Source organism: Nothoprocta perdicaria, unplaced genomic scaffold (genome assembly GCF_003342845.1).
Source record: "Nothoprocta perdicaria isolate Ctin4 unplaced genomic scaffold, notPer1 scaffold_14, whole genome shotgun sequence".
Classification (NCBI taxonomy): Eukaryota; Metazoa; Chordata; class Aves; order Tinamiformes; family Tinamidae; genus Nothoprocta; species Nothoprocta perdicaria.
This window is the reverse complement of record NW_020454538.1, coordinates 4,466,528-4,489,693: the sequence shown is the minus strand read 5'-3', so window position 1 is coordinate 4,489,693 and position 23,166 is coordinate 4,466,528. Positions and strand designations below refer to the sequence as shown.

The 23,166-nt window shown below is 41.2% G+C and overlaps 1 protein-coding gene across 1 annotated transcript; it reads left to right on the top strand.

Moving 5' to 3' along the window:
- Positions 1-11,390: 11,390 nt before the first annotated feature.
- On the top strand, positions 11,391-21,785 carry LRPAP1 (LDL receptor related protein associated protein 1). Its single transcript, XM_026034152.1, has 8 exons — positions 11,391-11,577; positions 14,424-14,568; positions 14,963-15,087; positions 15,863-15,983; positions 16,980-17,138; positions 17,563-17,645; positions 19,971-20,147; positions 21,075-21,785. The coding sequence occupies exons 1-8, from the start codon at positions 11,413-11,415 to the stop codon at positions 21,138-21,140; spliced, it is 1,041 nt and encodes a 346-aa protein (XP_025889937.1). The 5' UTR covers positions 11,391-11,412; the 3' UTR covers positions 21,141-21,785.
- The last annotated feature ends 1,381 nt before the right edge of the window (positions 21,786-23,166 follow it).

Here is a 23,166-nt window from a genome sequence, read left to right as displayed (position 1 = left end):
GGTCACAAGCACCCCAAAGGGCTCACCAGCTTCCTTGGGTTTGTTGCCTTCTTGCCAATGCAAATACCTCAGAATTCTAAGTTTTGCTTTGGTTCACCTCAGACAAGTTTAAAAATAAAAGCGATAAAATTTATTCTAGCAAACCGATTATGTTCTGGTTTATGAAACTGGAAGCACACCTGGAAAATGAATCACAAAATAAAGTCATCCACATTTAAAATACACCTGACATGAATATTTTTTTCACTCSTTAAATATATATGGCAGAATTATAGCAACATCTAAAGAGAATCTACAGGACCTCAGTTAGCTTTTGGAGGCCTACCACAAGTACTGGGCAAACTAGAGACTGCAAAACACCCCTCAGGTGAATTGCCTTTGAGAAGGGGACCTCTTTGAGACTTTATTTAGAAACAGAAGCTAAAAGRGCAGCTCAGTAGCATTCGTTCTCTGAAACATTTTCATTTCCAGCTGACCTAAAAGGTTGCCTTGGAAGCTGGCAATCTATCCTTCTTTGTAGATATACCTTTACAACTTGTAATCTGATTTCAACTTTTCTTGAAAATCATTCCTGGCATATTAATAACAAAGATGAGAGCTGGCTGTTAGAAAATTTCTTCTTTTCTGTTAGTTTTAGGAGTCCTGCTGAGAACAACCTCTGAAGGTACCCAGGCTCCACAAATTAGTTCCATATAAATATTTAAATACTTGGAGTCTATTAAGAAATATATTAAGCACTCATGGAAACATCCCAGTTCTAACTACACTGAACACCATTTTCACACTAAACTCATGGACTATGTAGAGCAACTATTCCTCTCCCTTTAAAAGTTAAATACACTAATCTCAAAGCACACCTATCAGAGTAACCTGATTTAAGAACACATTTTCTTTCATAACACTCAGTGGTGATACCTCCTGTTCTTCTGAGAATTGCAATTATGAAAAACACAGGTTCAACTCTCTCATCTGCTATGGGGATGTAAAATCTGCAACACCAACTTTCCTGAAGAACAGGCCTATTAATCTAGAGGGCTCTTCAGAAAGATTTATTTGGCCGRCTAAGCGAGAGGGCATGAATCAATAACCTATTAAGTTAAAAGTTGTGAGCCCATTCCTACACCCGGGTCTTAGTAAAGAAGAACCTATCGTTGGCCTCTGGGGAAATTAATAAAAAATTAAGTAAATACTCATATTGCTCAGTGAGAGAGTTACATGCTCTCAAACTCTCACCTTTTTCAGGTAAAACTCTCTTTTTTACTGCAATATGAAATGGCTGCAAGACAAGGGATAAAGAGTTCACCATCGGCATCATGAGAGGTGCCATACTCGCTATTGCAGGGCCTGTGTCCCCTTTTGGGTCCAGTTTCCATTTCAGTGCTAGTGTCTGGTTGGATGGAGAGCATAAACTAATAGCAGCCTAAACCCAAGGATAGGGAAGCAGCAGTTCCTTAGATCTCATCCCAGACCCAAGTTTCTGTGCTGCAGTTTCTTTTCTGAAAAAGATGACAAGACATCAGTAATGGGAAGACTAGCACATRACTAGAGGCATTAACCTACTTCCTGATCAATATGACTTCAATAATTCTTAAACAGGATCAATTTGATTCCTTTCTCAGGTACTGGTTTGGAAAACAGWATTTTGGTGAATAAAGCCTGTCAGATTTATTACAGAACAGTATTGCCCTCCTGTGGCCAAAGACTATTTTGAAGAAATGAATGAAAACCTTACGATGGTTCTCCTTTATTTATTTGTTTCCTGTGATTGCCTTGGATAGACGGGGCAATCAGAGGAGCACAGAACCGGGGACTGGCCTCCAATCCACTCCAAAGCTCAGATCCAGAGCTTGGTTTGGRATTTTATGATATAATAGCAGAACAGAAACAATAACAAGTAGACGTAAAGCCCTCAGTTTTATTATCTCTCTTTGCTAACAGATGATATTATTCATATTGGAAATTACGACCATCAGTGCTCATCTTTGGCTGTCATGGTTAATAGTGACAGCATGGYTTTCTGTACACCAAGAATTAATCAGTCTTCTTCTACATTATACTCACTGCTTTTTTAATTCAAATGTAGAACCTCAGGCTGCTCACTCCTAAGTTGAGACACAATCTTCTCTCCCTTCACTGGGAGCAGGCAGTGGCCTCGCATACCTTACCCAGAACTCATGTAACTAAACAGATTCGCTCTGATTTATGTCTTTTGGATCAGGTTCTTGGGACTTAKCTGTGGTGTGAGAGTTCTCAGACACAAAGAGCAATGACACCACAGACTGCAATGCAGTGTAGACACACAGAGATCAGGGACTGACAGCAGGTTCTCCACAGCAAAACCAAGGTCCCCACAGACTTCAGAGTCAATATGCAAAGCAAAATAGATCCTCCCACCTATTACTATGCAAAACACCCTCTGAAATCCCTATAACTTCAGCAAATGGAAGAGCCTGATCAACACAACTAGATTTTTTTTCACAAAGTAAAGAAACAGGATTCGAACTTTTAAAATATTGGATCAGCAACATATCTGGTGAGAAAACAGTTTGCAATAAAGAGCTCTAAAATATAAGTGACAGTCTGGATGTGGATTAAAACACTCTCAATTCTTCACAAGCAAGTACAATGCTGCCAGTGTTGTTGAAAATTAAGTTACGGCTTCTGTGAACATTAATTGCATTTGACATATTCAATGTAGTGTGCTTGAGCTGATTTGTTTTAACTGCCCATAGTCAGCTAATATGACACAGCATGTTGGTCCAGCTGTCAAAGCTGCAGAAATAAGTAAAAACCTCTCTGGTTTATGACTGCCTAAAGTGCAAGAATGACTTACCTTTTCTTTCTCTTTTTCTGCCAGGCTTGTCACTGACACTGTCAGTGCTGCAACTGCTTTAAAGCCTGTTCATCGCTGCTAGTGATGCAATAGAGTTAAAGAGAATATTAAAAATAATGATGGTGATTAAAATTTTAACTTCTTAATATGACTATTCATGTCTAACTCTTGTAGCTCTTCCGAGGCATAGAACAGAAATAATCCGATGCGCTGTATATCCCTGATATAGCAGAAGAAGAATGGCCAAATCTTGTCTCYACTTTCAAAGCTGTGGCAAAGCCCCATTTCCTATTTGATTTCCTAATTGATTTATGAAAGTCTGAGAGCATGGTGATATAAGGAAAGTCTSCTGTGAACTACTAAACCACAGCAAAATCCTCTCCAAAGCCATCTGTGTAGCTTTAAGCAAGTCTGACTTCAATTTATATGTGTTTCAGTATTTCCTACACTGGGATTATTGCGCTCAGTTACAGGGAACACCTATTTCATTTAGACTGAAGAAACCACTCACAAATAATCCATACCAGAAATAGTGGATAGAAAGGATTTTAAGTTGGTTCTGGACAATGTACCRCACAGAGGATTAATACGAATCCTGTCCTGTGACTGACTTAACTGCACCTGTAATTTGAAATTCCTGAAAGGACCTGTGCTTCCAAAACAATTTTGAGCAGAGCAAGCACGCAGAAGTGCAGCCTGGAAGAAGAATATTGGAAAAGCTTCTATCAACAAGGTTACCGTGAACAGCTTTTCTGCCTGGCTCTTCCAGCTGCAGCAGTTAGCAGCCACACGCAGAGTAGTTAGAGATCTGTCATCATGCAAAATACTTGAACAGCATCACCAAAAATGTTTCACTGCCCTAATTCAGTGCAATAAATGTTTATTGCTATAGGCCACTTAGGATGACACTAGAGAAATTAGGTTTGTTATTACTGTATTTAATTGGGCGGACCACCAAAGTGCTTTGAAAAGGGGTATGAAAGGAGCAGTGCCTTTCCAGCTGAGGCTCTGCTGCTGTGCTTCACTAAAGGATGTTCACTAATCACATCCCTCAGTGACATGTCCTCTGGCACAGCTCAAATATCAAATCTCATTTTGGAGAACCCTGAAGATTTCCTCCTTTTGCTTTTGTGGATCTTCCCAGCCCTGTAGCAGCAAACAGCCATGTTTGGATCTTGCTATTTATTCCCAAGTGCCACAGATTTTGGATTGCTCACTTTACTCCTCTRTCTTAACAATTTTTATTTTGGATGCTACCTAGGAAAAACAAACAGAAATGATTAAGTSGCTCACAATTATATTTACATTTATTTATATTTTTGGCTGGTAATTTGTCATCTGTGGTGCTCAATACTAGCTATGCTACATTTAACATTATGCAGAACCATTCTTTTCATTTAATCACTTTTTAATCACTTTCAGGAAATAATTTTCTTGGCAATTATGCTGATTTCCTCTTTGTTGGTAGCCCATCTTGCAGAAGAAAGACTGCAGCAGCAACAACTGGGTACAATAGCAGCACACCACCAGCTAGCGCAGCTTTGCCTGCCTTTCTTYTTGTCTCTGATCCAGACTATACCTGAGACTAACTTTGCCATCCCTCCTGCAGCTCACACTCACTTGATATTTTGTACTTGTAAGCTCAGTATTTCTTGCTCTGTTGTACACTTTCACCTACAGCCCTTCTTCACAGCATGTGTCTACTTCAATTGTCTGTGTTTCAGGCACRGAACTTGTCTTTTCCTCTGGCTCCTGAGGTATTTTTCAGGCTGTCCTATGCTATAAAGTAATAAAATGATGAGAATTGCTCTAGTTCTTGGGACTGGCGCAATCTTATCTCCCTCTCTAATTACTGTCCTGTGGGGGTCCTATCTGTTGAGCAGATGTTCAGCCATTACTACTCAAACTTTCTTCAACTGAATTCCTCATGGCAAGTAAGGATAACAAAATACCCACTGAAATTAGCACGTGGTTTGTGGAGTTCAAACCAAGCTGTGGTCTCTCCTTCTTTGCTGAATTTCKCTGTGAATGCCCACTGGGAAGACCCCAAATGTAGCAGGTGATGGACATTTTTTTTCTAGSTCTGAAATTGTCTGTCTGAATCCTTCACAGGGAGTGCAGCTTTTTCAGCTGGACTAGAAGATCCCATCTGCTTATTTGGCTCAGTTTTCTACAGCTCCCATGACCCTTCTTCTGTCTAAACAGCTGAAACTTCAGAAACAGTATTAGAATGAAAACTACTTTTACGTTCTCAAGTGTTCATGCCAGAGTTTGTAATGCTCTAAAACGCCAAACCAGCTTTGAAGACAGCGCATTGAAAATTCAATCCCCCATATAAAAGTAACTTGCAGAATATCACTGCGCCTCTTTGAGAGCTCTGGGAAAAAATATTCCAGCAAATAAAACGTTTCTTGCATAGATGAACACACATAAAAAAAAAAAAAAACTTATCCATATTTAAAAGACATAGCACTGCAAAAACAGCTCTTCCTTGTGCATCTAGGAAAAGAGTGTTGGAGCTTCATGTAAGGTTTGAAAAACAAGCATAGTTTGGTAAGGTTGGAAATGTATACAGGCAACTATAGGGGAAGGTGAGGAAAATAAAAGGATGAAGACACCYATACTTCAAATGTTGTGATGTGACACTGAGGTGGAAAAAGAAGGAAGCTCGTGAAAGTGTCTAAACAAGGCATCTAAGCCTTAACCTGGAGGAGCCCATGTTGTACCCATGTACATATACCACCCACTCATGGACCTTCATCCCAACCATCCAAAACAGGAACAGGGTAAGTCACTGGTGCTGTTTGTGTGAGAGCTCTGTGTGTCTGTCTGTTGATCTGTGCACATATGTATATGTGCACATATGTATATGTTCCTCACACGTGTTTGCAAGTGCCTCCTAGGAATACACGGCATCCTCGGTGCAGGTTGGGCTTGGGGGCATGGAGCTGCAGCTGCCTTGGCTCTGTTCTGGATTCGGCCTCGTCTCCTGCTGGATTCAGGCGCTCCGTCCCAACAGCTACCAGAGACACACGAGGCAGAAACGATTCAAGGTGGCAACTAAACCACACACCAACGTACAGGTGCATTTGCTCTGCACTGAAGACCTCATATTCTCACACCTCACAGCAACCAGACGGCTAGAAGTCATCAGAATCGCTGTCCTACGTTTCTGTAGGAAGAAAACAGAAGTAGTTAAACTGCAAGAGCATTTTTAAGGCATCCTTAACTAAATTTCTGAGGAAAAAAAGACATAGTTACTCTGACAAAAACTTGATGTAAAGGAGCCCCAGAGAGGAATGTATCTGTCAGGTTTGTTTCTGCATTGCACTGCTAAGCTCCCCTAAGGAGCATTCAGGAGGAAAAGAGTTCCAGACGATTATTTGTGATAGTCTTATCAGAGAAAAATGCAGTACTTAAATATATAATATTCAAAGCCATGACACTTRTCAATTTTCAGAATCCTTTTCATTATTTCACATATTACTAAATTTCTAGTGTGTTTTTTGATTGAATTAGACCCCAGACATGAGTTATATTGATGGGTTTCAGTTCAGAGAAGAGCTGTTTTTCTTTGGCAGGTGAGATACCTGTTTCCATTTAGTCTGTTTATTTTACACCAATTGTTTATTTTACACTTCTAATTCACAAGCTCCATTTCTATAAAAAGCTTGCCTTTTATACTCTTTAATATTAAATATTAATATTTAATATTTATATTATTTMTATATGAATATATTTATATCTATATATTTATAATTTATGATTAACTATTAATTAAATATTAATATTTAATATTAATATGCTCTTTAATATTTAAAATATACATAGTCTCACAGCAATACATTTCATGCTGGTATCAACAGGACTATGAAAGAATAAATTCTCAAATTCCAATCTGAGTGCTAAAGAAGCCACGTCTTAAAGAATTAAATCTTACTCAATATGAAAACTTCAGCTTGTTGAAATGAATCAAAATTTTACTTAAGTAATCCTTATTATCCCCTTAGCAGTTATGAAGAAAGAAAAAGCCTATATAAACACGTGTTGGGAATTAGATAAAAAGGAAAGTGGGATCCACTACAACAAGCCACGAGTGATCTAGAGCTGTGTCAAGAGAATTAAAACAGCCAAGAACGCCAATGAATACTTTTTTCTTTTCACAAAGTCAAAGTCCACTTCCATCAGCCATAAATATTCTTTTTTAGAAAGACACAATTCATAAGGGATTATTAGCAGCACGCAGTTACCTTTGGTATCACCTAAAATATACTTTAAATATGTTAGCCAAAGTACTTGCAGTAAGATTATGGAAATACAAAATTGTTAACCACCCATGTGAATTAACTACTCCGGAAAGATATTCTGCAGTGATATTTTACAAATATTACTGCTTTTCTTTCACTAAAGTAAAACACATTAAAAAGAAAAGAGAGTAAGAATACATATTTCAAAATAATTTCTAAACTGGTTTGCTCTCTTTCAGTATTTCAGTATTTCAGTAATTCACATGAGGGACAGAGGTAAGATACTAGTATGATAACAAACATCTCCCCATTTGTTGGGAATCTTTATTCCCAGATAAACTTCCTGCCTGAATGAAGAGAATTAAATCCAGAGAAAATAAAGAAGCTGTTTAAGAGAGCAGTTACATTGCTTAAGTTCAAGGGACCATATGAAATATTACAGGTTTAATCCACACCACAGATGTTTTCCTACAGTTTGGATTTGGCTCAAAGGAGCCGTACAAATTCAGAGGCTGGAAAAGGGCAAATTGTTTGGATTTGTTAGAACAGAGAGTCGAGAGTCACTCATGCAGAGAACCCGGGAGACATGCTGGCAGGAGGAGGGACCACTTCTCCCACCTGAAAACAGTTTGCACCACACAGGAAGGCTGGCGAGGCTGGAACGGGCGCAGCCCTCAGGCCTCTTGGGGAATGAACGCATGAGGTGTTGCCAAGACAACTGTGGCTTTCCATCRCTCTGAGATATCACAGACTCCTGAAGGGAACGGCAGAAGAATCCAGCTCCAGCTCGCAACCCTGCGGAAGGGCTCAAGCTCATGTCCAGGATCCGCCTTTGACCTTGCTTGGTGAGTTACGGAGCAGGACAGAGGGAAAAAAAGAGACTTARGCCCTTGACAGAAAGGAGCGTGCCTTCGATGAGAGATTTGAGCTCAGTGCGGATATGAATCTCTGACTGTTTTGTACTGGAAAACCTAAAGGACACCTGAATTATAGAATCATAGAAAAAATAGATTCCTTAAAGTTGGAAGGGACCTTCAGAGATCATCCAGTCCAAACCCCTACACACGCAGGGTCACCCAGAGCACGTGGCACAGGGTGGCATCCAAGCGGGTTTTGAAGGTCTCCAGAGAAGAGACTCCACAGACTCCCTGGGCAGCCTGTGCCAGGGATCTCTCACCCTCACTGTTAAGAAATTTTTCTTCAAGTTCCTGTGGAACTTTTGGTGCTTCAGTTTGTGGCCGTTTCCTCTATTCCTATCCGTGGCCACCACTGAAAAGAGGCTGCCCYATCCTCCTCACTGCCTCCCTTGATGTACTTTTAGGCACCGATCAGGTCCCCTCTCAGCCTTCTCTTCTTCGGGCTGAAGAGCCCCTGAACATAGGGCCTCTTCATAATATTTAATAAATAAGAGGTCCATAATTATTAAATAATTATTTAAGCTGAATTTGAACACAGCGAACTACACACCTCTGTGTATAGCTAATATATAAGATCCAGAATGATGATTTTTCTTCCATTAGTCACAGAAAGTAAAACAAGAAAAAAAGATCTCCATGTGTTTACAAATTCAGAGGCAAAAACTGTACTTGGATGTCACTAACTGGGCAAAGACAAGCAAGTTAACTCCAGAGCCCTCTTGATCCACAAAGCTTCTGTGTTACCAATCCTGACAACCTAAAGGCCAGCATGGAGATTTACCAGCATGGACAGCAAGCCCAGCTCCTGAACCTTTACAAGGATAAACAAATAACAAATAASAAATAAAATGGGACTTAATCCTACATATGAATAAATCCTGGAGAATTAAGAGAATATGGCTGGTGTTAAGTTACACTTCTGGTTCTCTTTTCAAGGTCAGGCTGCATCTCAGAGGAAGTCACAAGTGAATCTTGACTCTCTGAGGACCCCTATATTCTTACAGAAACACTCTGTACTATTTAATAAATGTGATACCATGAGGTTGCTATAGGTAGAACACAGACTGCTCAAAAAGCATTGCCTAGATAACAGGAAAGGCTTCACAGACAAAAGCAATCATATAGGAATCCATAACTGGGTGAACTTTTGAATTAGAAAGTATCTGAGTTGGTTTTTTGTTTGTTTGTTTGCCAATTACATTCTAGAAAAAAGTTACATTATTCTTCTTTCCCTTCCTATGGATGAGAAAGTTAGTCTTTGCTTGAGCCTCTGTCCAAGCTATGTGCTATGATATACTATAATTTACTGAACCACTAAGTAATGTCAGGCATCATGACTTATCTTCTTAAAATTAGGAAAAATCCTATTTATAGCATGGATACAAGTCTGATAACCAATCCCAATTAGGATTCACAATTGTTTGTCATTCTCAAATCTTTCACTGAGTTTTTTTATAGCACATCTTTATGAATGGGCCTGTTTAATAAAATATACATAGCCAAGATACAATTATTATTGCTTTTACATTTTGGGCACAGTTTTATACTTAGATAAGCAAAAAACATCTCTATATCAAATTATCTCAGGAAAGATAAAAGGTCAGTCAAGGAGCAGACTGATAAATCTAAGTTCACAGAATCTGCCTGTATTTTAACTAAAACAGAGCATGATCTTAAAAGCAAGATCATCCTACAAAAAAAATCCACCCTAGCTAATGGAGTTCTGAAATTATTTGCCTTCCTTAAATACAGATATTCTAAAATAATTTAAGTCATATTCAAAAGGCAAGTGTACATGCTCTTTTTATGGTCAGGACAGACAAGAAAGGGTGTTTAAGAAAATGGTTCCTGCTAGGTTACAGTTAGATACAGGTTAAAGAGGAACTAGTAGGGCATAATTTGTTGCTCATTATGGTGTTGAGTATTTTCAGAGAAAACAAGTGTATCTGACATTAAAATAATTAAATCAATTTTGGTAAAATTACAGGTCACCTGGCTCTGGCTTAGTCTAGTGCTCGGTTGGCTAAGAATTTAGGAAAAGATGCATTTATGATTTGTATATAGTACCAGCTTACAAAACCTGTATGCTTCCTTACCAGGAACCTGTATGGAAACCTTATTTATTTGCAGATAGCCTGAAAACTCAGGCAATCAGTGCCACAAATGACAGACAAAAACCATCTGTTCCAAAATGACTCATCGATACATATACACATTCTAATAATGAGACTAAAACAAGCTTTAARTCCTAAAACCGATGCGGAGAGCTCTACAAGACCCTGAGGAGGCKGTTAGGCTTGTTTCCCCACCATTATTTTGCTGGCACACTTCACTGCTCAAAACCAGAAAAATATTCTTTAATTTAGACATGAGGTGACACTGAGATACGTTAATTCTCTTTTGCAGTTTGGTCTTAAAGTGTCAGCATTTAGATTCCTACAATTGAGCTTCTCGGCACTGGGTTATGAAACAGGGGAAGAGTAAAGACAGCTATATTACTTATCAGGCACAGTATAATTCTCAAAAATTGAAAATCCTGTAAAAATCCTGTAAAAAGAAAAAACATGCCCATCCTGCCTGGATGATAACACGTTGCCGATGGATACGCAGGGCAGCAAGGCACTGAGCAGGTAAGAGGTGTCACAGTCTATAATGACAGTACTGTCCATACCCTCCTATCAGGAAGGTATCCTGATATCCTCCTATCATGTCTTTTTTTTTTTTTTTTTTTAATACCTAGCTCATCTGAAATTCAGGCTTGAGATGCTTCACATCCCCTACATCCTCAGTAACTCTTGCTCTAACACACCACGTTTAAAAAGGGGGCAAATCTACCATGGCAAGTGTACTACAGTAACTTTCACATGTATGGGGCAGATTTTAAGTCAGAAACATCTAACTGGCCTAAATTTGACAGCACCTAAATTGCACTTTGAATTAAAGTGGCCCGCCCAGCCTGGTTTTTTTTGTTGTTTTGGTGGTGGTGGTGATTTGGGGGTTTTTGTGTGTGTTTTTTTTTTTGTTTGTTTGTTTGTTTGTTTTTGTTTGCTTGTTTATTCAGTATATTGGGACAAGGCCTGGTACTGAAGCAGAAACTAAAACCCTGTCATGGCTGAAGCCCCGATAGGCTCGTTTTGAACATGGGGCGCTGGCAAGAGCATTGGCACTCACGTCAGGGTGCAGAGCACCACACCAAGCTCATAAGCAGAGCCGCGTGCACCGCGTTTCTACATTTCTGCGTGACCAACATTTCTGCGAGACGCAGAAACACGAAGAGTCSCCGCTCCACGGGAACAACGTGCGCCCCAACGGCGGCCTCCCCCCCGCCCCAACGGCGGCCGCCCGGGGCACGCCGGGAGCTGTAGTCGCCTGGCCGCGGAGCACGCCGGGAGTTGTAGTCGGCGCGCGGCAGGACATGGCGGCGGTGGCGGCGCTGGGCGCCGCGCTGCTCCTCGCCCTCGGCGCCCACGCGGGSAAGTACTCGCGGGAGGCCAACGAGGGCCTGGCGGGCGCCAAGCCGCGCGAGGCCGCCGAGTTCCGCGTGGTGAGGCTCAACCAGGTGTGGGAGAAGGCGCAGCGGGTGAGTGCGCGCAGAGCGCGGCCGCGGGGGGCTGCGGCGCCGGCGGAGCCCGTGAGGGCCCGGCCCGGGCTGGCGGGGAGAGGAGCAGGCGGGCAGGCCGGGCTCGGCGCCTGCCAACGGCTCCTTCCTTCGGGCCGAGGAAAACGATCCCGGCTTCCCTGGGGTTTCCCGGGATTCCTGGGTGTGCRTTCCCCAAGCTGAGCTATCGAAGCTGAGCTATCCCGCCGGGAGCAGACACCCTCGGCCGGCCCATGGCAGYATTACTGACAGGGCTGAATCCAACCTTCGAGCCCCTCCGTGGTACTCTGGAGTTGTATCCAACCTCCCAGCATGGAAACAACCGAGAACAGCCCTTCCCTCAGTGGGAGAAGGACGGGATGAGGTCACAGGAGTGGCCACTCACGCACCTCTGGCCATGACCTGGCTGTTGGAGAAGGCCGAACAACAGACAATTAAATATGACGGAGGTAGCATTAACTCCTCCTTAATTTTTRCCCTATATATATTTTTCCATACCTGGACTGTCTGGAATTCAAATTTGAGATTCTTCTTATCACCTACATTGAGTCATGCCCCATGGTGTTCCAATGTGAAAGGGATGTTTGTCCATCATGRTAAAGAACTGAGCTATAGTAATTTTCACAAGTATAGGCCAGAKATTAAAGATGCAACACCTGCTCGGCCTGACTTTGCCACCCCTGGAATTGCACTTTTGAATTATATAAACACCCAAATGGTGTTTTAGAAAGTAGGGGTTTTTTTTCAGCATGTTGGGGCAGGATTTGGAATGGGAGGAAAATCCCAAACTCAGGCCTACGTTAGATGTGCTTTGAAATGATGGTCAAATGCTGAACGCGCCTTCCCTGGTTCTGATGGTGGTGGCGGCTTTTGTTAAATAGCAGGCTGGAAATGAAGAGCTCCCTGTTTTTTCACTGCAGAGGGTGTTTGTATTGTTTTTTTCCCTGCAGCTTTTCAAATTTCCCTTTCCATAGCGGCGTGTTTCATATAAAATGTCACCAGAGGGATTTGGCTCGCAGGGCGCCTCTCGGACAGACCCTGACCCCGTAGCTCGAGTCGGTGACAGATCTGTGCAGGTTTCACAAACCATTTCCTGCTGATCTCACATAATCACTTGGTGTCGTTCTCGTATCGCCCGTTCTCAGGGGCTGCTGTCCATGCCAGAGCAGCTGGTTCCAGAGCATGTTACACTTCAAACCTTGCAGGGAAGCAGGTTTCCCTCCCTGCTACACACACAGAAGCCAACAATGCTGCTGGAGCTGATGATTGTAGCTGGACCAGCAAGTTGTCCTGATCCTGGTGCTCGGGTCCAGCGCTGCTACATCCCCATCTTGGGTATTAACTTTCAGAGAGCAAAGGGAATGAGTAACTAGGGGCTTTGTTACTTAATGATTAATTTGAGCTTTTCACCTCTGCTTTTAGATACTTAAGCCAATACATTCCTTATGTTGTTGACGGTAAAGTGAGGAAAGTGATAAAGGAAGGAAAGACTTTTTTTTATTTATTTTAATCTGGTGTCATTCTGGGGTCTGCATAAGATGATCTCTAAGGGAGACAGCTCTAAAAGTGTATACTTTTGATTAGCCTATGTAGTCACCTTTGTGCGATATAAATGAGACTGACGTCTAAAGGGATAGTTTCTTGAACTCCATAGTAAATTGAAATCAGAGAAATATTATTGAAATTGGGAGAAATTCGAACAGAATAATTAGGATTTTTTCCCTTAAATAACAGTGGGCCTAATATCATTACTTATTTTTTATGTAAAAAAATGTGCCTGGTTTTAATGACCAAGGGCCTCTAAACTTTCCATTTAGAAGATCTAACACYCTTCTCTGGAGCTTTTAAACAAACCCAAAGCTGCGTATGTTTATGAGACTGCACTGTCTGCGTAAGACTTCTGACAAAGTGAGCTGTGTAATGTTYGATATCTTAGTTCATCTCTGATGATCAAGTTATACATTTAAAATATCGTAGTGTTCTTTTGCAGTCTTTTGGAGCAGAATTAGTTTTTAATTGAATTATTGCAGATCTTTTTCAGTATCTGTTCAGTCTAACGGCGTATTAAGTCCATGCTTCTTTAATGCTAACAGAATAAGGAACTTCTGACTTGGTCAGTCATTTCCTTCACAATTTACAGCAAACTTTTTACTCARTCTTCCTTCCGAAGCGTCGTTTTGCACGTTAGTTGTCTCCATACTTGTTTTCTCTGTAGGGTTAGAAGGAGATCCAGAAGAAAGCACGTTCTGTGGCAATGGCACATTCATTTCATTGTGGCTGTCTTTTGTGAAATATTGAAACTGGGTGGTTTTAATTTTCAGGCCTAAAAGAAATTCAGTAGTAAACAAAGAAAGGGGAACAAGWGCGTGTTTKTGTTGTTGTTGTTCTTGTTTGTTTGTTTTCCAATTCTTTTTCATCAGAAACAAACAAACGCCATTTGGTTACGTTTTTAAAGGTAGCCCTACTAATAGTGGGTGGGAAAATCTCTTTTAAATACTGCCTGAAGAAACTCCAAAGAGGGATGCAACTTCTTAACCCTTACATTATTTCATGGTTTTCCAAGTAGTTGAAGACCTGAAAGGGAAGGCTACATTGTTGCTATCACTTAGTACTGGCCTGCTGAGGGCATAGAACCATTCAYTGATAAGAGATTTATTTATGCCATGGCTCATTCCATAAGGCTTTTAAATTCAGACAGATAAAACCCATTTCAATAAAAGAAAAAAAAATGTGTTGTGTGCTGTGCTGGCTCCTGRAGTAACAGCAGCAATGCTGCAGCAAGAGGCGACTCCACATAACTGAATACAAACCTTTTTCTGATCTTATAGCTTCATCTCTCTGCTGTGAAACTGGCAGAGTTGCACAGTGACCTAAAAATACAAGAAAAGGATGAACTAAGCTGGAAAAAGCTGAAGGCTGAAGGGCTCGATGAAGATGGAGAGAAAGAAGCCAAACTTAGACGCAACTTAAATGGTAAGGTGTATCTTTGCAGAAGAGTTCTAAATTTTCCATTGGACATATGTGGTTAGATGCCTGTGCTTGTGGGAGAATCATTAAATAACAGGTTATCTTTCATGGGACTGAGCATGTTCAAGTTCTCTGGAGGTCAGCAGGGAGCTGTGGGAATCACAGAGTGGTTGAGGTTGGAAGGGACCTCTAGACATCATCCAGGCAGGTCTGGAAGATCTCCAGAGAAGGAGACTCCACGGCCTCTGTGGGCAGCCTGTTCCAGGGCTCTGTCACCCTCACAGTAAAGAAGTTCTTCCTCATGTGGAGATATGAGCAAGTCAAGGACAGGGACAGCTCCTCAGCAGCCATATATTCATGGTTGATTTTAATGGTTCTGTATCTTCTACTCTTCCTACAGTCATTATGACTAAATATGGCATGAATGGAAAGAAGGACTCTCATCTAGTTGATACCAACTACATTAAAGATGGTACAGAAAGTGATACACTAGATGATCCAAGACTGGAAAAGTTGTGGAGCAAGGTGAGTGCAATTTCCAGAAACAAAGCATTCTTGGAGCAGTGTACTGCTGTGGAGGTAAAGCAGAGAAAAAAGATTTACCGTTTTTTAAAACGTTACTGTAACTAGACACAGCCCTGGAAGGGACGTGATGTCATGTGCTTTGGGGAACGGTGAAGTGCCTGTATCGCTCAGAAATATTCCCTAAGCAAAAAAAGAGTTGAGGCTTCATATGTRCTAAACCCACTCACTTTTAGGATGTTTTGCAGCAAGTAGAGTTAGTCACCAGGCACTGCAGGCAGTGTTGTAACTGTATGAGCAGTGCTTCCCTCATTGCTAAAAACTAGTCCAGTGAAGAGCATTTCACTGCAAAAGAAGAACATGGCAGTGATAGATACTGTTCACTTGACAGGAGAGTAAGATTTCTTGAGTAGAGACTTAATGTCAGGCTGTATCCCTGCAGACAGTCCTCTTAAACTTGTATATATTGCTCAGTGTCCCTTTTTTCTGTTTCTGATTGTTTCTCRCAGCATGTAAATGGCAGAGGATTTTTCAGTGGGTAGTTCATAGGAATTGCAGCTTTGTAAATCCGAAGTAAACCACCTTTTGACGTGAGTGAAGCCACTGTGTCCTTCACTGTCTAAATCTTGTCTTTACATAAATGGRCTTAAAAGATCTAAGGAAAAGTTGGACTTAAATCATTTTCTAAACGTGGTGGGAAGTTGAAAGAAATAGTGGCAGCTGAGTACATGTAACAGCGCTCGGCCTGGGAAGCATAATGAGCTCGTGTCTCTTTCAGGCCAAGACCTCTGGCAAGTTCTCTGATGAGGAGCTGGATAAGCTTTGGCGAGAATTTAAGCATCACAAAGAAAAGATTCATGAATACAATATTCTATTAGAGACCGTGAGCAGAACAGAAGGTATCTGAACTATTTTTTTGATGCTTCCAGATCAGTGCAGCTCTTTCTGTGCTCGCTACCTCCATTGTTTCCAAGTTTCTTTGAAAATGTTAAAGTGTGACTGTTGTATTTCTCAGAACTGCTTGCAGTTGCTCACATTCCCAGATAACTGGTGCATTCCCAGATAAATGCTGATTAGATTAAGTTTAGTTTACTAGTTTAAGGTCTGCATTAGATGCTCCAAATCTTGCCAGCTAATGAAAGTATCGCTCATTCATTTTCCTGATTTTTGACCATGCTTCAAGCAGGGAAGATATTAGATTAGCAATCATGGCCATTGTAGGTTGCTAGAAAAAAATGCTTCAAAATGAGGTCCTAAGGTCTGCAGCACATGCACATTTTATCTCACCAGCTGGCAGCCCAAAAGGATATGTCTGGAATGTTAGACTCTGAGCCCAGGGTATTAAAGCTTTGACAGGCTGAATGCAGCTTGCTGTATTAACCCTAGCTAAAATTTTTGTCGGAGACAAAGTATTTTAAGAAGTTCATAGTCATCTTGATGCCTACTCTATGCCATCCAAGCTGAAGTTGCTGGAAGTCATTTCAGCATCTGATGTCCCAATTTATTCATGACTGCTAAAAGCAGTATCCGAAATGGCCACGGAAGGGGGCCCAGGAGTAGCCAACCATTCCCAGACTATTTCATTGGAATATTGCCTACCTAGTCAAATTAGAACAATTAACAAATATTAAAATCATAGCTAGCAGTCAGTAATAGGTTAAAAAAAACTTCCTTTCCGTCACCCTGCATAAGATTGAGGGTCACTAATGTTACTTTGTAGTCACCTATAAAAGGACTTAGGACTGCTTAGAGTGTGGCATTAGTGCTTTATTTACACTAACCCCTAGTGCTGAGAACTAAGTATCTTTTGTTAATTCCCAGTGGGGGAGATTTCTGGAGCTTTTGACCTATCAGGATTTGGCTCACAATCACTAAAAACTTTTCTCTGTTAACAGATATTCACAAGAATGTTATCAACCCATCTGAAGAGAACCTGGTAAAAGAAGAGGTCTTGCACAGCAAACACAGAGAACTCAAAGAGAAGCTAAGAAGCATTAATCAGGGGTTTGAGCGTTTGCGTAAAGTCAGTCACCAGGGATATGACACAAACAGTGGTATGATGACACTGTTTTTCTTCTCTTTTTAATATCGATTTCRTATAAAAACTCTATGGGCAATTAATAAGGTATAATTTCAGTACACAGTGTTGCCAGCCAACCAGGCTAGTTAAGACAACCGTTCCATGAGAGAGGATATTATTTCTTCTCACCCAGAGGAACAGCCAAGTGGGACAACATGTGGAGCAAATAACTCCAGTCATCAGTTCCTGGTGTATTTTGCTTTTTTAAAAAGAATTACTACAGTGCTAAAGCTTTCAGTTAAGAACTTGGGTTTTCCTTCCCTCTTAAGCTAAATAGACCAGTTAGTAAAGCAATGTTTAGTACATCTGCTTGTGTATGTGAAGGCATCATCTTCTGTAAAAAGTGGACGTGAACACATTGTGTCCAGATTTTCATTCAGTGATATGTATCTGTTTAGAATTTGAGGAACCAAGAGTGATTGACTTGTGGGACATGGCCAAATCAGCCAACTTTACTGAGAAAGAACTTGAATCTTTTCGGGTAAGTAAAATTCCAGTGAGATTCGTTATGGAAAGGGCATTGCCCTGCATAAAGAAGCAAACTCTGCCTATGTTATTCTGAGTGCCACCCTTTTCTATTTTTCTTCAGACAAAAATAAATGAGACACACATGGATAGTAATATTTCAGATATACAGATATGGGTGTATCTAGTATGAAATGTTCTATTATACTCATCAAAATGAAAGTACTGAAACTTGTGAAAGTAGGAGTTATATATTCGAAATCTTTCAAGGATCAGGCCCTGTTTGTTTGTGATGTAACAGGTTTCCCTGTCTTTTCTGAGGTCTCAAGTGATTACTGCTTTGGGTAGCAGTGAATGTGAGAAACACAAGCATTTTCCTCTCCTGTCTGCCTCTTGTACTGCTAACTTTCCATGTTGGAGCAGTATGGAAGTTATCCAGAGTTACCAGAACAAAGACTCCTATTTAGGAAAATAGCATTACAAAAAATCCCTTGGAATTCATGCTGTTTCTTTTATTATTATTTAACTCAAATTGTGTTCCTTGAGAAGGGAAAAATATATCTGACTGCCTTATCAAAGTGGATTGTGAGAACAGTGTGCTTTGATAGCCTGGAGAAGCAGTTCTGCAGGGCTTGTTGATGAACTTGCCTGTATTTATGGTTTTATCTTAAGACATGACTAGGGACATCTTGAGCTTCTTTTCCAGCTAAGGTAATGAAAGAGTTTTAACTGCCCCTGGCAGAGAATGAAATCTGTATCCTTTAGGTATCAAACCTCAGCTTTCAAGTCCATCCAGTTTCCCTCATGGAGCCTGATTCTCCTATGAAACAAACTGTAATTACACTAGTTTCAGTGGCTCTGCTCTTAAAAGTATTTCAGAAAAACCCGTGAAAATCTACATCAAAGCTCCTGCTCATCTCAGTGGGACAGATTGGTCGAGACTGTACAAATGCATGAGAGGTAAATTTGGGGTTGCTGTTTGCTTCAGCGGAAAGCAAACTTATCACCAGCAAGAACACATTATAGTTGTGCTTGAATAGTCTAGCAAAAATCCTTTGTTCAAACTCTGTTCACCAGATTGGATCTTCTTACTGTGAATGTTGAGATGTTCTAAAAAAAAAAGACAGTAAGAGTCATAGTGAAACACCTGTATGTTTGACACCTCCATGAAAGGAGAATTAAATCATTTGTTGGTTCTGTGGAGTCTCTTTGATTAGCTTAAGTTACATGTTTTCTTCTGACTGGCCTTGATACCAGCCTTTATAGGGTTTTAGTAATGAAGAGTGTAAAAGCTGTTCTGCTGGTGCACGACTGCAGAAGAAAAGCTGAAATGATTTATCAGAGCAATAAAACTCCAAACTCACGTCCTAAGTGGGTTGTAAAACAGACTGTGATGTCCAACGGCAAAAGGAAACTATGAAAGAAATGCTGAAAAGAGAGAAGTGCTCTCTGGAAGAGAGAAAGGAAAAAAAAAAAAGAGGAAGTCTTAACTAGGATRATTTTTTTAAATTATGTTTTGAAGCAAGAGGAATTTGTCAGCAATCTGGACTGAAACACACTAGAAAACAAAACTAAGTGGACCCTATCAAACAGAGGGGCACGCTGTAAAATTTGTTAGGGTTTTTCTTGGTGTAATGCACAGAAAGGGCTATAAGTCTGTGCGTTCTTCACTGAGAACATGCCCTAAGACATGGAGAGCTTGAAGGGGGTGTGTAACTGCAAGTAGCAAAACCGAGAGCTGGTTTTGCTCTAATGAGTAAAAACTTCTCTGTTTCTCCTGTCTCTCTTGCAACTCACTGAGTTATCTAAACGTCTTAAACAGGTGCTGAACATGGCAGTTAGTCTGGCCACTATTGAGAGGTTCTRCATTAAGTGATCTTTTTGTTTTGTTTGTTATTTAACTCATCCCATTTCAGGTAGTGGAGAGCAAACCTACAAAATGTTGATACCTTAGCAAAAAAACAGCAAATCCAGGAACTTATTTTGAAAAGAGGCCTCTCTTATAAATTGTTTTGCACCTTCCCCCATTATGTATAAGCTTTTCTTTAGTACCTGCTCCTGTCATCTCCTAATCCCTTATAGCCATCCTCAGTCTCCTCTGGAGGTCCCGCGTTGTTCAGGGTTGTTGTTCAGCATTGCCTTCAGAATTGGCCGTCTAGTGATGATCTGTGTATTGATAATGTATCTTCTGGGCATGCTTAGGAAACAGAGAACTGAGAAGRCTTCTGGTGCCAGAATAATTAACACGTTAGCAGTAAGCACGTCTGAMATGAAGAGACGGAGACAAAGAGGAAATCTTGGAAAGGGAGTACTGTTAAATTGTGTGTATTTGTTTTCCTAGGAGGAGCTGAAACACTTTGAAGCAAAAATTGAAAAGCATCATCACTACCAGAAGCAATTAGAGATTTCACACCAGAAGCTGAAGCATGTGGAGGAAATGGGAGATAAGGAACATCTGAGCAGAAACAAAGAGAAATATGCCATGCTGGAAGAAAAGACAAAAGAACTAGGATATAAGGTCTGTATAAATCCAGTGTGCTTATATGTGTTTAAAGCTCAGCAATTGAGAAAATGTGCGTTTTCCAGTGCTGATGGTTCATATTTATAATCTTAACTAAAGAGAGATGTTCTCATGTTGGGTACTGTTCAGTCATATAGCTCTAAGAACAAGCTCTAAGCCCATGGGTGATTTAATTAAAAAGGAAAAAGCAGTATTATTTCCAAACTGCTTGGGACACATAGGATTAGGTCTGTGCTGTGTAGGCCTGTGCAGAGCTGTCTGCACCAGAGAACCCCCAAGAAGCTGGTGGGTCTGTGTATGGTCCTGCAGCACAGGTAGGTGGGAGCAGCTTTCTTCACACACTGCTGCATGGCCTCGGTTTTCCTGTGTTTGTTCTGCATGTAGATCTAGCCCTAGTCTTAGGGTGAGCCCGATGGCCCCTATTTCTCTGCCACCTCTGTTTTCCACGAGGCCTTGCTGCAGAAGGTGCTGTCCACACACTGTGATGCAGCTGTGTACAGAGCAGTGGGCAGCTGTCCCTGGGTGGCAGCTGTGACCAACCCGGGCTCGGCCCATGCAGTTGTCCAGGGACTGGCCCTTTCCTCTCCCTCCTGGGCTGCTCCGAGAGCACAAGCCCAGGACAAYGGTCCTGCCTTTCCCTTTCCACCGGGGACTGTGGAGCAGGCTCTGTTGTGCAGACTGCCTGAAGGGCTTTGGGCAGGGGGGGATTTAGGACACGTGCTGAGCTCGGGGTGCTCCTTGATAAGCACAACTGGGTTTTATAGCCCTCTTATAACACACCTGACATGCCCCTGCTCTCTACTTTTCATATTATCACATATACTGATAGGAAAATCTGAACATAGGATACTGATTTTGTTTGTCTGTTAAGCACTGTTCATTTGCTTAGCCCCTTTTTTTTTTTTTTTTTTGCTTTCCTCTTAGGTTAAGAAACACTTGCAAGACTTGTCCAGCAGAATTTCTCAAGGTCTTCAACACAATGAATTATAAACACTTTTTTTTTCCTCCTTCATGGGATCTACCTGTTACTACAAAACAGAACGTTCTTCTGAAGAAGAGTTCTGAAGGCGTCCTTCTGTGATACTGATGATTGAACTGAATTGTCCTCCCTAAGAAATTTCTTTTTTGGTCCACTGGTTTTGTACTTGCACTACGAAGTTAAATGATTAGGTAATAAATTTAATTTGCACACTTTTCATAGAATCCTTAAGGTTGGAAGGGACCTCTAGAGGTCATCTAGTCYAACCTCCTTTTTGATAATGTAATTCTAATGCCTGAATCAAATACTAGTCTTTGAAATAAGCGGTTGTGTCAAAAGGATAAACTTGAACTTTCAGATATTTCCTAGTAGTTGAAAAAAATAAACCACTCGAGGTTTCATGAGAGCAGTGGACACRAGCACAGAGAGGCAGGAAGCTAAAGCAGAGTCAGAAAGGATAAGCAGGTCTTTTACTGAATAATTTCAGTGATGTTGGGCCTAATCCAGCTCCCACTGAAGGTAACTAAATGTGGCTACTGCCTCTGAGCAGTGGCTCTGAGCTGCACTGTATATGAATCCTGCAGGAGTAAGGAGAACAAGTACTGAGGTCAGTTCATCTAGTTTAGTTGTAGACTAACATGTCTGAAGCTACTGAATGTATGTGTACAGTCTTCTCATTCATGGTTGCTTGGTTTTGTTACACTTAATCATTAAAAAACCCAAACAAGAGATCCATGAGCATTTTTTCCTTCCTTTCCCCTTCAGTTAGAAATCATGTCCAGTCTTTGAGCATATATGCCCCTTACTGGGAATTAAAGTTCACTTGTGCATCAGCTTTAAGGGTTGAAAGGTTGGGGAGGCAGCTGCACGATGCACTGTTCCTGCCACCAAAGCCAACTGCAACCCTGTCCACGTCCTAGTACCATCGCTAATGTCATCAGCGCTCTCCCTGTCATAGAGTCACAGGATCCTGAAGGTTGGAAGGGACCTTTAGAGATAATCTAGTCCAACCTAGAGCACGTGGCACAAGGCTGCGTCCAAGTGGGTTTTGCTCCAGAGAAGACTTCACAACCTCTCTGGGCAGCCTGTTCCAGGGCTCTGTCACCTTCACTGTTAAGAAATTTTTCCTCAGGTTCCTGTGGAACTTTTCATGCTTCAGTTTGTATCCATTTCCTGTAGTCCTATCMSTGSCCACCACTGAAAAGAGGCCGCCCCCTCCTCCTCACTGCCTCCCTTGAGGTATTTATACASGCTGATCAGGTCCCCCCTCAGCCTCCTCTTCTCCAGGCTGAACAGRCCCAGCTCYCTCAGCCTTTGCTCATATGGCAGATGTTCCAGTTTGTCAACTCTATTTACTGGTTCAGTTTTAATACAGTTTATAGTTTGTGCCCTTTGGCTACTGTTTGAAAAAAAAAATAAATAAAAGGCAAAAAACTCCCCAAGTTTCTGCAGGTCACAGATACTTCAGATTAGGAACCAGTCACCTACCAGTAGCAGTAACACAGGAGCGCGCTATCAGCACAGGCACTTCACTTTGGGCATTTAATCCTGCTCTTACTGGGTSACAACAAGACTGAGGATTGTCCTCATTTTAATGAGAAGCACTTGATCCAAACAAACCTGCAGGAAAAAGAAAAAAATACCAGACAGCAGTGGCTGCTGTCTCTGGATCCAGCTTCCCCTGAAATACCCCACAGCTGAGCTAGGCCCTGCTAGAGGGTAGAGARGAAACTTGGAACAGTTTCAATTCCTGCAAAGGTTTTTTGGTTTTTACTGCTGTCCCTACCTTTGGAGGGCTGGAGATAGCTCTTCTCCAGGCGAAAAGCCTGATTTCACTCRTCTTTCTCTATTCTCTGCCTTCTACGCATCACTATACTACAAAGCAGGTAATTATTGCTGTGTTTTTAATTCTCCAAACACAAGTCATGTGGCCAAAATAACAACAGTGAGTGGTCTTAAGATATTATAGACTTTTAAAATAGCTTAAATCACAACTCCTGAGCTTTCATAAATAGCCAAAAAAAAAAAAAAAAAAAA